General features: G+C 43.3%; 1 protein-coding gene across 1 annotated transcript in view; it reads right to left on the bottom strand.

Moving 5' to 3' along the window:
- LOC307085743 (sodium channel protein type 3 subunit alpha-like) overlaps positions 1 to 14,035 on the bottom strand; it is a gene marked incomplete at both ends in the record, with an annotated part of 35,166 nt that extends 21,131 nt beyond the window's left edge. The window contains 10 exons of the mRNA XM_079750605.1: positions 37 to 219; positions 982 to 1,179; positions 1,833 to 1,974; positions 6,554 to 6,617; positions 6,838 to 7,080; positions 7,298 to 7,389; positions 8,448 to 8,576; positions 9,503 to 9,592; positions 11,820 to 11,938; positions 13,769 to 14,035. Of these exons, the coding sequence (XP_079606731.1) occupies positions 37 to 219; positions 982 to 1,179; positions 1,833 to 1,974; positions 6,554 to 6,617; positions 6,838 to 7,080; positions 7,298 to 7,389; positions 8,448 to 8,576; positions 9,503 to 9,592; positions 11,820 to 11,938; positions 13,769 to 14,035 (1,527 nt within the window). The remainder of the gene's footprint in view (positions 1 to 36; positions 220 to 981; positions 1,180 to 1,832; positions 1,975 to 6,553; positions 6,618 to 6,837; positions 7,081 to 7,297; positions 7,390 to 8,447; positions 8,577 to 9,502; positions 9,593 to 11,819; positions 11,939 to 13,768) is intronic.
- Positions 14,036 to 18,504: the final 4,469 nt, after the last annotated feature.

The raw sequence follows: 18,504 nt of genomic DNA on the forward strand, positions 1-18,504 counted from the left end.
CGGTTAGCGATAGGATCTCAGCATCCCTCAGCGTACCAGTGGCTCCTCCAGGAGGTCAAGCTTCTCCTCTGCGTCCTCCTCCCCGGCCTCCTCAGACAGGGTGCGGTGGGACCTCCTCCGCCGACTCCCCCTCCAGAGGCTCCCCGCCTTGGCGCAGAGCGGGGACAGCTCGGGCGACAGCACCGAGTCCGTCTCCTGCGCCTGCTTCCTCGCCGCCAACTCGAACAAAACAGAGAAAACAATACTTTTGGTTGAATGTCTGAATTGAGTTACTGATGTGTTGGATTTTCTGTTGTTGTTTTGGTTGGATTTGATCCGGTGCCTTCAGTGAATACATTACTGGAGTGGTTTGTATGTCAAACGCCTTCCTAGAAAATCGGTTTGTTAGTCTGAATTTCTAATCCATACAACAGTTAAAAGGTCTATTCTGTTACCCGCTTGTCTGTTGTTATGGCCTCCTGAAATACAGTCTAAACTATGATCTAATTGATCCCCCTAATGGACTCAATTAATATTGATATTCACAATAAGCTCATTGCTTCATCAATGTCTCGATGAGACGGATCGTTACAAGAACATGTGCCCGGGCTCAGAGGCCACATCCTCATGAGGAGCTTGCTCTGAGGTGGAGAAAGATCCTGAGGATTCCCTTTGAAAGACAGAGCAGAGGTACGTTTGGGTCTGCGGATGTCGCCTTGCCAAACAGGGCTTGCTGTCAGTAGAGTCCTGCGCGATGAATCATGCAGACATTATGTCTCAGATGTTTAAGAATTGAATATTTAGTCACTGAGCAGACGCTTTCCTCCAAAGCTGTATTATTAGTATTTGTTTTCCTTTGAAACCCCCTGTAGTAGTATATTAGTACTAGTAGTAGTATATTAGCATACTATTATTACACTATTAGTATTTGTTTACATCTGAAACCCCCTGTAGTTTTAGTATTTTTATACTATCACACTGTTATACGTAGTATTTGCCCACCCTCTGCTCCCTGCGGAGGTGCTCCATAGCCATCTGGAACTCGCGCTCTTTCTGCCAGGCCTCTGCGATGGTGGCCTGGTTCTGCTCCTCATAAGCCATGGCCACCACGGCCAGGATGAGGTTGACCAGGTAGAAGGAGCCCAGGAAGATGACCAGCACGAAGAACACCATGTAGGTCTTACCCGCCGAGCGCAGGGTCTGCAAGCATGGGAGTAGAAGTGGCAATGCCCGGGAGGTGAGCGCACAGAGATGTAGCACAAAGAGCTACTTAGAAATGAGGTACACAGGAGGTAGGTATACAGAATGGTAGTACCAAAGTACACAGAAACGCAGCACACAGAAGTACAAAGAAATGTGGTACACAGAATTGCACAGAAAGGTACTGCACAGAAACGCAGCACACAGAAATACATAGAGATGTAGCACACAGGAATACAAAGTAATGAGATACACGGAAGAACACAGACATTTAGTAAACTTAAATTGTGTAAACTGAAATGTAGTGCACAAAAGAAAGTCACAAGTCTGTTTTTAATGTCCACACTAAATCAATCCATAATCTACATCAACTGAAGTTTGGCTAGTATATATATATATATTTTCTTTTTTCTTATTATGAAATATGAATCCTTTCTTGATACTTCATGTCCTGTGTCCTGTGATGAATGAGGTACATCTTATTTTTGTAGGCCTAGTACTAAGTCCATATTTGCCAATGTCTAGAAAGAAGCAATGGTCAATGCAGCATTGTAGGACAGTTTGTATAATATAACTGTGTAATTCACATTTTGTCTAAATGTGGGCCAATGATGGATGAAAATGAAAACGATGAACTAAAAGGTTGTCAGCACCTGGTGAAATAATTTCTCCCAATAGTCTTGTGTCATGAGTCTGAAAAGAGCCAGGAACGCCCAGCCAAAGCTGTCAAAACTGGTGTAGCCATAGTTAGGATTTCTCCCAATTTTCAAGCAGTCAAATCCATCTGGACACTTCCTGTAACGAAGAAAAACAAAACAAAGAGCAGTAGGATGTTTTATTAATCAGAGCTAGGACAAGGAATGAGCAAGACATGACGAGAGACAGACAGCCACACCTCAGAGCATTAGGCGAGGACACAGCGATATCTGGGCCCCAAATATAGACGGGACATCACATGGTCTGGTATTTTATCAGGGTTAAAACCATCCCTGGTATCTACATGTTGTCTTGTTGGCCTCTGGCTCCACATGAGAGAGAATTGGATTGAGAGGAAAAGAACCATGACTAGTGGATGTTAACTGAAGAGGCCACTTGAAATTCATACCACTCACTAAAACATACAAAAGGGGGAAGCAAAAGGGATTATGTTGAGCCAGATGGACATCAAGTTGCTGTTAAAAAAATCTGTTATTTCTGGCCTCTATAAATTGCATTGTGGGCAACAGCGACGGATCAGAATGACATGTAAATCTGAACGCAGAATGATTTAGTAATGGCTGGGAAACAGCTGGGGAGGCAGAGCGTCAGCCAGCCAACAGCTGCACATCTCAACAGCTAGTCAGTAGGCTAACCAGCAGGTTGTATCGCAAGTCAGCTAGCCAGCCAGAACGCTAACAAGAAGGTCATATAATTATTCAGCTAGCCAGCCAGTGAGTCAACCAGCAGGTGATGTAACTAGTCAGCTAGCCAGACATTAAGTAACAGTCTCCAAAAAACGATTGAGTAAGCTTGTCAACTAGTAAGCTAACCAGCAAGTCATGTTAATACAGTCATGTAAAAAAAGTCTGTTCACCATAATGTTGAACCAGCCAGCCGACAAGCAAGCCATCTAGAAGACTACCTGCACAATCTCATGTTTCCACCACTGATATCAGTGCATAACAAAACATGTAAATTATGTAAAAAAGTGACCTCAGATTAAAATCCAGTGGGAAAAAAAAATAATTTTGAACATAAGTGACATGGGGAGGATTATCATGGGTTTCTGTTTGGGCTAAATGCACGAATGGTTTCTATAGCAACCCATCCCTGGAGACTGTTGGTACATCCTCCTGTCAGGTACGGGCTCCCCAGGGGCGGAGCTAGCTGACAGGAGGAAACACAGGTGGCTAAACTACACACCAGTACAGGGGCTGCTGAGGATCAAAACAAGACTCATACACAATAAGTACGGAGAGAGAGAGAGAGAGAGAGAGAGAGAGAGAGAGAGAAAGAGAGGGAGAGAGAGAGAGAGAGAGAGAGAGAGAGAGAGAGAGAGGGGCAGGCAGATAGACAGACAGACGGACAGATAGAAGACACAGTCAGCTTAATATACAGAAGTGATATGAGTCAAGGTTGAGTTTAGGGCCCGTTTCCTAGGATCTACCGTGAGAAACACATCCCTCATGTAACAGCAAATGAAAAGAGACATCTGGTGAATGTAAAGGGATTTACTTCCTTATGGGGGAGGGTGTGCATTTCATCTTGTAGCAGAGCAGTTAAGGACAACAGTCCAAGTTCAGGCCTTCTACAAATAGTATCTAACGAGTGATCCATAATAATGTGTGTGTGTGTGTGTGTGCATGTGTGCGTGCATGTGTGCGTGCATGTGTGCTTGTCTATGAACTCTGTGTATGTCCATACTTTGCATTAGTATGTATGTAAGGGCATGTGTATACATGTGTGCATTTGCATGTGTGCGGGTGCATGGGTGTGCGTGTGCCTGGGTGTGTGTGTGTGTGTATGTGTGCGAGTCATCATAATGTATCCGAAGGTTTAATTTGGAAATCTACTCAGGGATTACTTGTTGGAATTCACTCAAAAGATTAAGCATCCGTCCTCTACACTGACCTGCTTAACATCTCAACGGCCCGGCAGAAAAAAAGCACAAATCTACAATATAACAGAAGTTAAAAGCTGTCTTGGGCCTTTCTGGAGAACAAACACCTACTGATCAGATGTCGGTTGTTAACTGTTGTTCTATTGTTGTTCTATTGTTGTCCCCGAGCTGTCCAGCATTTTGGCTCATATACCACATTAAGCCGCTCTTATTGGCTGATTAGTTTAACTTAAAAAATACTATAAATCCCAATTGTTAATTGGAACCGAGGTTTTAAACTTCACTGCAGGGGAAAATAATCCTTGTAGTTCTATTGTTGGAAATGCTATTAACAAACATTAATAATGAAACAAAACAGATTAAAATTGTCAGAAAAAAAATTGGTTCCAAGTATCTTCCTTCCCTTCTCAGTTGGTCCCCCTCAAAATGGTCATGCACACGTGCACACAAACACGCTCAAAGTCACACACATACACACACACACAAACATGTCCAAACACACACATACAAAAACAATTGCACACACACACGTTCAATACAACACAATGTTCAATACACACACACACACACATGCCCCTACCCACACACACACACACGCACGCACATACACACACACACACACACACACACACACACACACACATACACACACACACACATACACACACACACACACACACACACACGCACACACACACACACGCACACACACACGTTAAAGAGGGGAAGGGCATCATGGTAGAAACAGCTGGGGGGACAGATAGAGCTGACCTACTAGTTTAGAGAGATCTGTGACGTCGCTCTCCAAAATCCCAGAACTCCCTGCTGACAACTTGTGTCCAAGAGAGAGGCGCCCAAGAGAGAGGAGAGGGATTCTCCTCTCCTCTCTCCTCATCCTTCTTCAAGTTCAAGTTGATCTATTCGGCCCATTTTTAGTACAATAATAACAAAGTTAACAAATATACAATATATAATGATATTCACAAAGAACTTGTGAAATAAACCCAACACAAAATGAACAACGTTCGGTTAGTCTTTAACTTCTTGGGTGGGGGGGGGGGGGGGGGATGGTCAATACCAATACATCTCTAAAATGTCTCTCCTCCATAAAACAAACCCCTGCATGCAGAAGATCAAACATCCTTCACCTAGCGTGTAATAGCTCGCCACTTTCCAGTAATTAGTTTTAACCCGTTATGGTCCACGACTAACCAGTGACACCGACGGTCAGGGGGGCCATTTTGCCGAAGCCCCTGGGATTTCAGACGGACACAGATGGGTTTTTAGTTCATTGCAAGGCTTGACCTGAGGCCTGGCATAGGACACCGCCGTCCTGTTTGTGGTCGCTTCAAAAGCCTCTGGATTTATGGGATTAGGCAGCGCAGTATACTGACTGACTACAGAAATTTGGACAGTCTGACACTGTGCTTTGATTGGAATCAAAATAAAATATAAAGCCCTGCCTTCAAATGAAACACCTCCTCAGTGTGTACAGGTTAACCTCCTCCCCTCCTCCTCCCTCGATGAAATTCATGTTATTCAGGCTAGCAGAATAAAAGTGTCACACCACTAAATTGTCCCAAGATGAGCGACACACTCACCATCAACCGCAGTCCCACACTCTGTTGTACCATGTACAATAGAAGAACGCCGATCCACAACAATCACAACCCATTCAGTGATACACCTCCATAACCCTTACGCAACATCTCAAAGGCATCCCCAGCCAGGATGATCTGTCCTCTGTGTCTGTTGTCTGTGATTCGGTCAACCTGTGCGTGCCATGGAGCTTTCAGTCCTAATGAACTCTAACTGGTGTGTGTGTGTGTACATACATTACATCCTACCCCCAGCTGCTCTCCGTGTGGTAAAAAGGCACCAGCGGCTGACAGCAAAGATCAACCACCGGGGCCACATGTCAGCCCTACCGTGCGGGCACTGTCACGCCACACACTCAGACACACACACACACACACACCCTCGCTGCACTCAACAGGATATACTGCATCTGCTTTGCATGGGATTCCTCTGCATTTATCTTGTGGGGGGGGGGGGGGGGGGGGGTGGATTCATATAACAATAGGGATAATAATTAAGATGATGATGATGAGAGCATGTTCTTCATCTCTGTTGGTTCTTCTCATGGAAGGAGAGAGAGGGTATAGGAACCTGGTATTTTGAATGATGATAAGGCAAAGTTATATAGCGCTTAGATAGTCCCTTGCAGTCACTCACAAGTTTGGTTTATTGAGTCTACACATCTACACAAATGCTATTTCGCCATTTTTAGCAGGATGGACGTAGACGGCGGACATTGGGATATGTACCCTGAACCTTTCATCTTAAGGCCGAGAGATACGCAACCAACAACCTTCCAGTATTGAGGTCTTACCGGATCTTCTCGGCCTTTTGAGCATGCTTCAGATATCACATTAAGTTCCTGCATCCAGACACTGCATTCAGATACTGCATCCAGACACTTCATTCAGATACTGCATCCAGACACTGCATTCAGATACTGCATCCAGACACTGCATTCAGATACTGCATTAAGATACTGCATTCAGATGCTGCATTCAGAAACTGCATTCAGAAACTGCATTAAGATACTACATTTATAAAGTGTATTCAAAAACTGCATTCAGAAACTGCATTCAGAAACTTCATTCAAATACTGCATTCAGAGATTCAGATTGGGCTCTGATTAACATGGTTTGTTACATAATGGCCTGCAGAGAGGGAGAGGGGGAGAGAGAGAGAGAGATCATGACATACCCTGCATCGTTTCCATAGCCACATATTAAGGCGTCCTTGGCTCCTTCAACTTTATAGAAGTTATCTGCAGAGAGGGAAGAAAAACATTTTTACTCGACTTAATCTTACTTTACTCTTACTATCATAATAGTATGATGATAATTCTTAATAAATACAAGCTCCAGCTCCATAACCAAACAGCAACTACAAAATGATTGGAGTAGATGAATCGTGCTGCCAGCTCCACCACCACCACCACCACCACCACCACCCAAAAGTGATGGTGGATGACCCCCATGGCTGACCTTCGCTGGTGAGGAAGTCCATGCGGGAGCCCCAGGTGCGGTTGTTGCAGATGAAGGTGTCGTTGACGGACATGGAGGAGTTGAAGCAGTGGGCCAAGCTGCGGACGCACTTCTGCCGCAGGATGCCCATGAAGAGCTGCAGGCCGATGAGGGCGAACACGCTCAGGCAGAACACCGTCAGGATCATCACGTCCGCCAGCTTCTTCACCGACTGGATCAGGGCCCCCACGATGGTCTTCAGGCCTGGGGAGGGAGAGCATTGAGCTGGTTGATCCATCCATCACTTTGTCTGTGGTGGAACTCTCTCCTCATCCGAGTTCTTTGAAACCACAGTCGCTTTACAGTAGAAACGGACTCAACTTCATTGAACGAGTGAAGAGTTTAAATCGGGACGTCCAACCCTTGTCAAAGAGGACCAACATGAGCCACATGACCTGTACATGGGTGGAATGCGGCCTACCTGGGATCACAGAGATGGTTTTCAGAGCTCTTAGTACTCTGAAGGTTCTTAATGCAGAAACATTCCCGAGGTCGACAAATTCTGTCACATATCTGAAAAGAAAATAGACAAAAATCAACAGTTGATGATAGATGTGGTTCACAGATTTGGTTGAAAAACACAACTAAGGAGTTGAGAATTTAACCAAATTAAGAAAGGAAAAGGATTTCAGTTATTAATTCCAGTTGACATGGACACCGATTAGATTGTTTGTGTCTACGGCAAAAAATGTTCAAACAATGTTCTAACAACGTAGTTCTAATCTAGATTGGCCGTGTTGTTTTCAGTTGGGATGGTTGTCCTTGGAGGTTAGCGCATCACATAACAGCTCAACTGTCTAATCCAGCACCTGCATTAGCAGCATTGGACCATAGCATGCAGTCCCATGACTTCCCTAATAGGCTTATAAAGTCATTTTCATAGCCCCCTATAGACCATCCACGATCAAGGTGAAACCATCACCATATTGAATACAGCCCGTTAAAACCCCAGTTAGTGAATTATGAAGTATGCAATACATTTTCTATTCGCGTGGAATACCACCAGCCAATTAAGAGACACAACTCAAAGCACCTGGCCAATTATGCAACGCTGCAGATTATAAATATGCATAATTAAAAAATCTCTGCACCTCAGTTTTTTTTTTTTTAATTGGATAAATAAGACTATATGATAAGGATGTATAAAGGCATTTTCTTAAATTACTGAGGTGATTTATATTACTATTCACTTTAAATAACTGTTTTAAAAATGTCAGTTGATATTGCTGTAATAAGGCATTATCTAGTATTGTTATAGCATTATCTAATGGCTTGTTTCTCTAGTGCTCTTTGATGGTATATCAGGGTGCATCATGGGACTTATTGATTCCAATACTCCTCCCATAATGAGAGGACTCAAGAGAGTAGTACTGTAGTCCTAAATCAACGTAAATATACCATAACCTAGGCTACTGAAAACATTGTTATCAGCAGCATGAGAAACCCTGTGGCAGTTTCAAACACAGCAATGTCTTCACATAACGACAAATAATTTCAAGATGTTGCGATATACATGCCCTGATCGATAGTTACAAGTAATACATCATTGACGAAATCATCATGTGGCTTACGCCATGCTGATGACAGAGAAATCCAGCCAGTTCCAGGGGTCTCGGAGGAAGGTGAAGGGTCCGATGCAGAACCCCCGAGCCAGGATCTTTATGAGAGACTCAAAGGTGTAGATCCCCGTGAACGTATATCTGGAAAATATAAATGCATGGCCAAGGCTGGGTGATGAGGAAATCAACTCAAAACAATAGATGAAGAGAAACAAACTTTGAGCCAAAGGAAGGTGTGAATAATTTGCCCAACTTGATAGACATTTAAACACTCACACTGCAACAACCACCTGGTTAGTCTGTATGGCCCGTATAACCTAGTCATTTGACTATATTTCCTTTGTCATATAACCGCCGTTTGACAAATGCTTCACATTATTCAAACTTGAATCGGCCACGTTCAAGATCACATTTGGTGAAGTTAACATGCAGTTTACATGCTAAGAGTAACATGCTAGGACATGATGTATGATGGATGATTGTGGCAACAGCTTCACCTTGCATCTCAATGGAATGTCTCATGAAATACGTTGGATGAATCAAAATGGCGTCATCCCACATGCTCTTTTCACGTGGAGATGCAGCATTCCAAGACACGTGGACGTCACACCATGCTGTACTTACTGGAGTGACTAATCGCTCCCCAACCACCACTGACAAAGCATTAGGACACATGTAGTAGCACAGTGTGAATTCCTTCACTACAAAAGCACTGTGCATTGTTACTAATTAATTATTCAATTAGCAGACAGTTCTCCCTAAAGTTACAACATTACAGTGAATATATACACAGATATTTGTTATTTAGTAGCCCGTAGGGGTTATGCATCTGTTAAATGACTAATTACTTGGTCATTTAGCAGACAGTTTTCTCATTAGTTATGTCCTTAGAATGACTAGATACACAGATATTTGTACTTGAGGAGCAGGTAGGGGTTAGGCATCTGCAGGAAGAATGCAGACATTGGGTCTGGAGGCCAGAACCGTACGCCTGGGAGACATACACCCTAGCCACTGGACTATCCTTAAGGTAGCAGGTGTATGGGGATCAGAAAGTGTTTACTTACTCTATATACTTGGTCCACGGGGCCGGGTCCGACAGAGCCATGAAACAACAGTTGGTCAGAATGGTGCACATAATGAAGAGGCTGAATAATGTGAGGAAAAGTGTTAAGGAAAAAGTAAATGCAAAGCGTTACCGACAATGATTAAGAGGCAACCCACGAGGAAAAAAAATACATTTACTATCAGCCTCAAACCCTGACAAAAGCAGCTTGATGTTTAATAAAATAATCCTATCAATATGAGAAGGATGCTACAATGAAAGGGTTACAATGGGATGGTTGAGTGCCAAAGGTATTATAAAACTAGACTAAACTGAGATTTACAAACATACTCAGATGCATGACAGAAGATTTCAGCCTGAGAGCGAATGTTGACAGTGATATCATTAAATAAATCTCATGGGTAGACAAACAAATGCGTCAGAAGCATCAGAAGAAAATGAAAAAATGGTATTAGCATAAGCACATTACCTTCAGTCACAGAAAAAAACAAATAGTGTTATCTGTATGTCGTGGTTGGTGAGCAATCCAACAAATTGATGTGTGAATGTCGCTTAAGTCAATATATAAATCAAAGGAATGGCTAAGTCTGCATTTATCTCTAGGTATTTATTAAAATGTATTTTTTTATAATTTTTATTAATCCCCATAGGGAAAATCCTCCTCTGCATGTAACCCATCATATGCTGGGAGCTAAGAAGCTTCAAAGGGCAGTATCCTTTATGCATTCATTTAATAATAGTTTTAACTTTATGTTCAATACATTATACTTTGAATAATAATCAATATATATATAACGACAGTATAAAAAGAGTTTCCTTTGATTTAGGTGCACAATGTCAACCTCAACATCAGCCCATCAATGAGGTCACATCCTGTCCGGCCACAGGATGTCTTAGCGGCTAACGATGCAGACATGACATTTTAATCGGCTGAAGAAAGCCCATTGGGCTAGCGTAGCGATAGTGACCGCTCAGCTTATCCCAGAGGTAGAGGAGGAGAGGAGACTGGGGAGAGATGGTTTCCCTGGCCCTGCCTTTGAAATGGACCGCTGGGCTCTGTCTGAGGACCTAATAGAGAGCAGCCGACGCCACCGCATGTGTAATGTCATGATCTCCTTTGCTCTTATTTCGTTGCGCAGATTAAAGACGGATATCAGAGGATTGGGTTTCCCGATGCTCTGGCAGAGGAACGTTACAAAGCCGTTTCGATAAAAATGGGACTATGGCAAAATCCAACAGATCTATAAGGGGGAGAGGGGACGCAAAGGAAGTGGATAATAATTACTGCTAAATCAGTATTGAATTGGGACCGCTTGCTGAGGCAGTTCCTGTTTGACTGGAATATCTTTGAAACTTCCCTGAGGAGTTTATATAAAATGCATAAAGTCAATTAAATATTTAAACAGAGTTCTCTGACATGCAATTGATTGATTCTTTGTGGTAGGGCTGAACAAAATAAGCAACAACAACATATACGCTATTCATTACTTAGGCATTGACCAGACACTTTAATTCAATGGAACTTTCAGTGAATTCAGATTCATGTCATTAGGATTGGGGCACCTTGCTCATAGCCACCTACAGGCATACTCTGGATATTGGTTACATGGTTGAATCCTAGAAACTTTAGGCTGTGAGAGGCTAGACAGATAATATCAATTCATGTACATCCTATAGAACCTTCCTATAGCACCATCCCCAGCTTATCCCCTGAAACTCTGCTCCCTCATCATTAGTGTAATCTCCCTGAAGCCTCAGAAACTCTGTAGCGCCGCTATTACATTATCCCTAATTACATTAACATGTCTCTTCGTCCTCGCAAAACAAATATCAGGGAGCCCATACCAGCAAAGGATACCGGGATCCTATAGCTACTCTGCACTGTCCAGTTGTTTGTTTTTGGAAACTTTGCATGTAAAAGTATTTTTTTTTCAAGTATTGATACTCCGCCATTGAGTGTTTGCTTTAATTGTTCACAGTCTCACTCAAGTTGAGTGGCTTTGGTTCAAAATGAGTGCTTGGCAACTAAATGCAAAGGAAGTCCAACCTGCCGTGAATTGAGTCGAGACAAAAAAGCTACCATCATTTCAAATAGCACAAAGAGAGAACAGTATCCCTTTAATACTTCAATTCAAACATGCACTTGTCCATGGATCACACAAAAGATGGGAGACCAACTAACACAGACACACAACCACACACACACACACACACACACACACACACACACACACCCACACACACACACACACACACCCTCTCTCTCTCTCTCTCTCTCTCTCTCTCTCAGGTAGACGGGCATGCCTGCTTAAGGATATGAGTGGACCAGGACCCGGATGGCGATGGCCCGAATGCAGTGGAACGGGGTGAATATGTAGAGGGCTGACGTGGCACTGAAGCGGAAGATGGCCTTCCCTTTGTTGAGCACTACAAAAGTCTGCGAGGGAAACACAAACAGAGGAACATATTATTCATCGCTATTTATCTTTAAACCATACGATTTGGGATACAATCGGGGTTCTCAGAAGGGTCTTTGTATCCAACTCCTAACCGCTGACGCAACAGAACATAATGAGAACACCTGCTATCTTTGAACCTACTGGGTTGATAGTCAGATGTGTTAAACATACTCGTTTTACGCATTCAAAACACTATACTAAGGAGTCCAGTAGGGTCATCACATAGTAGTACGTGGTAATATAAGGTATAGTGCTATCCTTTCAAAACTCATACTTTGATCATGTGAAGCATAAGGAAACCCCCATGTTCATCTCAAATTCGAACACTATGAGATAGGAAAATATGCGTTTTGGAGTTTGAGGAAGGAGGGAGGGGTTGGTTATCCGAATTGTTACAACCGACGGCGACTTTGTGATATTTATTTTTAGGCTAGTGCGAGTCATTGAGTACGAGCCTTAAACACGGCGTTAAACGTACTGTCCAAGAAGCTTAAGCCTCTCTCAAACGCAGGCATTAAAGTCTACCGCTGTCCAGACGGAGCTCCACCCATCCACACACAACTCGCCGCATGTGTCCCTTCTTCCCCATTTCAAAGAGTATACCATAGGACTTGACATCAAAAGAACATTGCTGGAATCCTCAGAAGACTGGTTGGCAGAGACTGAAAAAACATATATTTTTCTTAATTATGGTCTGATTTTAATCAGGGTGATAAAATGTCATAGATTACTATGTTGACGATAGTGTATTAAATAGTACAACTTTAAAATATATGAATAAATGGATATGGCCATCGATTTTGGTTGCAATGCTTCTTTAAGGGCAGATCTTATAACAAGAATTGATGGTGAAAACATTACTGACCAGCACCATGGATTCCTGTCACCACTAAAGCATTGCACTTTTGCAAGCAAGCGAGGTGATTGCCTGATGGTGAGACCCAGGGTTGGCTATTCGTGGTCACGAGGGAAGCCGCCAGTTCAAAGTGGAGTTGCTCCAGATGTGGCGACGGCATTTAGTTAAATATCAACCAACCTCGGGATAATCCTTCAGTAGAAGCAGCACGCCACAAACCAAAACAAAGACGACGGCAGAGAGAGTGAGAGCAAAGCGACCACCGCCGCAGCCCTCCCTATACAGTGCCGGCTTAGAGGTCTGAAGACGGGGTTCAATCACAACCCCCCCTCCCCCCCACACAATTCTCTGTTCAGCTACTAGTTCATAGCTCCCATTATGAACTAACAAGATGAGGATAGACTTGGAAAGTCATTTCAATAGGTCGATGTTGATCCGATATCAAGAAAACAAAGATGATATTGAGCAATACAAAGTTTGCCTCAAATATTGTCGCTGGTTTCCGCAGTTCAGGTTAACGGATGGCTTTTATTAGACATTCAATTATGCCCTTTTGTAAATATATGTCCCACCATCAAATCTCAGACAGTAGAAAAGAGCACAATTCTCAAAAGTCCCTAATGTTGTACTATGTTGAACACTTTCTGACTCATCCAACACCACCTTTCTTCAATTCCTACATGTTCGGCAACAACAATGACCATTTGATCAAAGATGGAGCTAAACCCCACTACTCTGCCAACTACAACCATCTCTCCTGCTAAAGCCTTCCAAACATGACCTCTCCAACTAACAAACAAACAAACACAGACACACAAACACGAACACACACTCGCATCCTCTCCGAACTTCAAAGATCAGACCGAACAACCACAAAGAGACCTACACACACACACCAACATACACCATCACCCACACCCTCTACACCCCCCCACCTCCTTCCTGTTCTCACCCTCTGGTTCTGGAAGTAGTATGGGTCGATGTCCTCCAGCGGCACCCCCACCAGCGCCGAGGGGGGGTCCCCGTAGATGCGGGGCAGCTGCTTGCCGGCCTCCAGGTCGGGCCGGGGCCTGGGGACCTCCACGTCGCCCAGGTCCTCCTTGTAGTCCCTGGTGCTCCGGGAACGCTCCTCGGAGATCCGCTGCTGGAGGGCGGCCAGGGACTGGCGGGTGAAGCGCCGCACGCCATCGGGACCTGTTGGTAACAATATGGCTGCCATCTTCTCATCCTGATGCCCCGCACGACCACAAGATACTCACCGCTGCTGGGAAGGGGAGACGGAGGAGAAGCCAGGTTAGGGGGGAGGGGAGGAGAGAGTGAGAGAGAGACGAGGTATGGATAGTAGGAGGGCTTTGGATGTGAAATCGATGTGTAGAACAACAGAAAACATTCCCTTTGGGGAAGAATACAGAAGAATACGTGACGCCTATTCCCCCCCGTTCAAAAGGATTAAACCCCAGACTGCGGGCCATCACTTTGGACAGGTGAACTTTTGATTTGAGCCTTATAAGTAAACTGGATGACTGATAATAATCACTGCACCTGTGGACTGTACGATTCCTGTCTCTTCCTGTCCTGATATTTCTCTTCCTGGCCTGTTGTGTCACCTCCGATCTCTTCCTTTCCTGATATGTCACTTCTTGTCCTGATATGCCACTTGTGGTCTCTTCCTCTCCTGATACGTCACTTCCTGTCCTCATATGCCACTTGCGGTCTCTTCCTGTCCTGATATGTCAATTCCTGTCCTGATGTGTGATGTCCGGTCTCTTCTGCCACCTTCAAAACGCTCTGAGGTTCGGAAGCTCTTACGTGTCTTACCTGTACCTTCCCTACTTCCGAAATCAGAGCGTTCAGGAAACCTGATAAAACCAAAGAAACAGATCGTTCTTGACACTAGACTTCATAACAACAACAAGTATGGATTCCCGCAGGGGCCTCTTTGCGCTTCTTAGCTGAATCAGATGAATCAGTTATTAGAACTGCTTGCGATGGTTGAACATGATAGAGAATTGATCCGGTGATGTTTATAATTGTAAGCAATGTATCTTAAGCAAAAGTTAATGCTTAATGCTTGCTGCGAGTTCACTTTAGCCTATAAATGCAATGACAGCGAAATGGGCATCGATTGTTGCGACGTGAACTCGGAGGACTCGGTAGCTTTACTTCCGCAGGAAACCCAGAGCAAAATCTCCGACCCAACAGAGTGTTCAAAGCACATTCCTCCGAGCTTAAGCTCCGAAACTCTGAAACTCCCGGAAACTCTGAGTGCGTTGAAGGCGGCATTCCCTTCATGATATTTCACTTCCTGTCCTAAAATGTCACTTCCTGTCCTGAAATGTCTCTTCATGTCATGATATGTCACTTCCTGTCCTGATCTGTCTCTTCCTCTCCAGATTGCTTATCACCCATCTGGCCAGAAGCAGGTCATCGGCTTTTACTTGATCTCTCACCAAGGTTGAACCCAGCTCCACTTGCACTCCTACAAACAGGAGCCAGATGCTGACTATTCCCTATCACCAGAAATATGTAACATTCACAAAGCCACAAAGTAGATAGAGTAGGCTTACAACGGGTGTCTTTGTCGTCTACAAGACTACATTACTGTCAACTGGCTGGACCAACACATTAAAAATAGTGCACACTGATTGGGTTGAAATTAATCAGCCTTGTGTTGGTTTAAAATACTGAGAAGAAAAGGATTTCGCTACATACGTTCCCATAACAGGTTCCTAAAATGCTCCATTGACCGTAACACATGTATTCATTCAAATCAAAGTTTTGAGAACATAATACAGATATACGTATATTTCCAACATGAACACACATACTAAAGCTATATATTATGCGATAACATCAAAGTTGGTGGTCTCTCAAATCTCAATCTTCAAATGTGAATCCTCAGCAGAAATGTCAGCAGTGTTTCTATACTATATACGTATTTGGGTCAGGACGTTATTAATCTACATTAAAATGGACAGAGAGCATGTTTGCCAATGGGTGCTGTTTTTTGATTTGCAAGCCGGCTTAGGGGGGTTGGGGTTAGGTAGGGTGGGGTGAGGTGGGATGGGGTGAGAAGAATTAGAAAGAGCGGGGCGAATAGCATCTCTTAGCTGAATTAATATTAATTCCTATTTATGGCCAGATGTGATATGATCATCATCACTGCAATAATTATAATAATTGGATTCAATGTGGAGGAGCCTGATGCCCACATACACACACACACACACACACAAACAGACACAAACAGACACAAACACACATACACATTTGCACACACGCAGACACACACACATGTGCCCAGCACACAAGTAGACACATAAACATGCGCACACACACACACACACACACACACACACACACACACACTAACACGCACACACACACACACACACACACAAACACACACACACACACAACATTTCAACCTGGAATAGTATAGACTAGGTGACGATGTTCAACTTTTTTGCAACTTAATGTCCATATGACTATATTTGAAGAAGAGGGTTGAGAGATGAGTAGAGAACTGACATATACAAAAAAACATGAAAAGTTTGTATTATGTTCAAAAGGAACAATGCTTGAAATGCTTGGAAAGGTGAGTAGGGTCAGGGAGGTGATGTGAGACACACAATCCTATTGACTGCGTTCAACGTATCATTGAGACTAAGCCAAGTCAGAGGACCCCAGTGTGACCTATGAGCTCTTGTCACTTTCACGACCCCTTGGATTGTAAAAGGGCGACGTGGGATTCACAGAGGAGTCAAATCCCATTGGATGACAGGGGCAATCCCTCTCTCTCTTTGACGTGAGGTTACAGCAACACACAACCAACCATCTTCAAGCTACCAAACACTGTATATCGCCCTGTAGCTCTACTAGGAGAGCATGGCATTAGCACTGCCAGGGTTAGGGGTTGCGATGGATGGGGTGACCCCCATGCATGAAGGGAGCTGGTGGTGTGCCTCTTTGGATAATAGCATCAACCAAATGGCATATATTAACTGCCTTAATGAAATGCTTCTAGCTAGACACATCACCTTTAGTTTACAGTAATAGTTAGTTACAGTATTATATGTCGGAGTGGTTGTGGATGATGTCTGTTTTAAGCAGCCTAACCTGGCCCGAGTCAGACTGATTGGAACCTGGGGCTGGCTGTGTTAACGTTGGCTTTCAAGGTTCAAACAATTCATACATGTTTAACATTTTATATTAATCTTATAGAATGAGTTCAAATGAGTTAGGGTGGGTATATGATCAAAGCAGGTGGTATGTTATTTACTTACTGACTCTATCCGGAGGGATATCTAAGGACACGAGTGAGACTGGATATACCCAGCTGCCTCAGGTTTTCAAATGTAAAACCAAGGGATAATCCTGACTTTTTTGACCCTTTCAATGGGGATTCCCATGGTGTGGTTGTTATGAAGATTCATTAGAGCCTACTGTCAAAATATATATATTTTTTATTAAAATTCACATCTTATGTCACGTTTTGATAAGACAAGATAAAATAGGATGTCCTACTTTATTTATCCCTGATGGGACATTTCAGGCCCACTATGATGTATTTTAGTCGTAAGATGTATGAGTATGATTTATAAGTGTGTGGCTCAAGAAGAAGTCTTCTTGACTTTGAGGATGCTGATCAGACTGTGAGAAGTCAAGGCTTATGTTTAATCGGAACACAGCGGGGCTTATTATTCCACGGAGAGGGAGGCTGTTGCCTTCACACACACACACACACACACACAGAAACACACACACACACACACACACACACACACACACACAGACACACACACACACACACACACACACACACACACACACACACACTCTGTATCCTGCTGCAAGGTGCGCACCGAAGTGACGATGGCCTATATTTTCTTAAAAAACCCTGAAACAAAAAGCTTTTATTGTGATTACTGTATAGCCTAGTGGATATGTGATGTGACATAATGCATAGGGAAACCACAACGTTGCGCGCGGGCCAAGGTGATGAGCTCAACAAAATATGACATTGAAGTCAAGGGCCACTTTAAGTTCGTTTGCCTGCTTTTGTTTTGTTTTTTCCAATATTAGACTTTGACAAAAGGTGACCTCGCATTGTTAGAATGTTCTCTGTTAATTATTGATCGCCAAACATGTAAATAAAAAAGAATTGTAATGAGGTAGCCCTACCCTGAAGAAATTCAGATTTAAAGCTGTAAATTGCAGGCATAGGGAAGCTACGAAGAAACATGCATTTCAGAGCTCATGGTCCTACTTATTGCATCGAAATGTCCATTTGAATGTATTAATGTAAAGAACTAAGGCCATCGGGATAACACGAGAACGATAAAAAACTATCCAGAATAGGCCCCAGTAAGCTTTCACTTGTCAATGATGTGTGTAATATTTAATTTAAATTCTTAAGTGAAGTCCAACAGCAAGTCAGGAGGATAACTCGTATAAGACCTACAGACATGAAGGATGCAGAGGCTGCTCAAAAATAGCTCAATCATGAATTTTCCGACACACAAACATTATGTCTATAGGCCAAACTATGTCCCTCGATTCTTTGATTTAGGTTTTATTGGTACAATGTGCTCCCATTTTTTCTAAATTAAAACAATTGACAGCCTGGTTTTCGCACTCACTATCCCCCTGTAACTTGTCGTTGGCGAACGCCGAACCAAATAGAAC

The sequence above is a fragment of the Pollachius pollachius genome (assembly GCF_949987615.1).
Source record: "Pollachius pollachius genome assembly, chromosome: 14".
Lineage (NCBI taxonomy): Eukaryota > Metazoa > Chordata > Actinopteri > Gadiformes > Gadidae > Pollachius > Pollachius pollachius.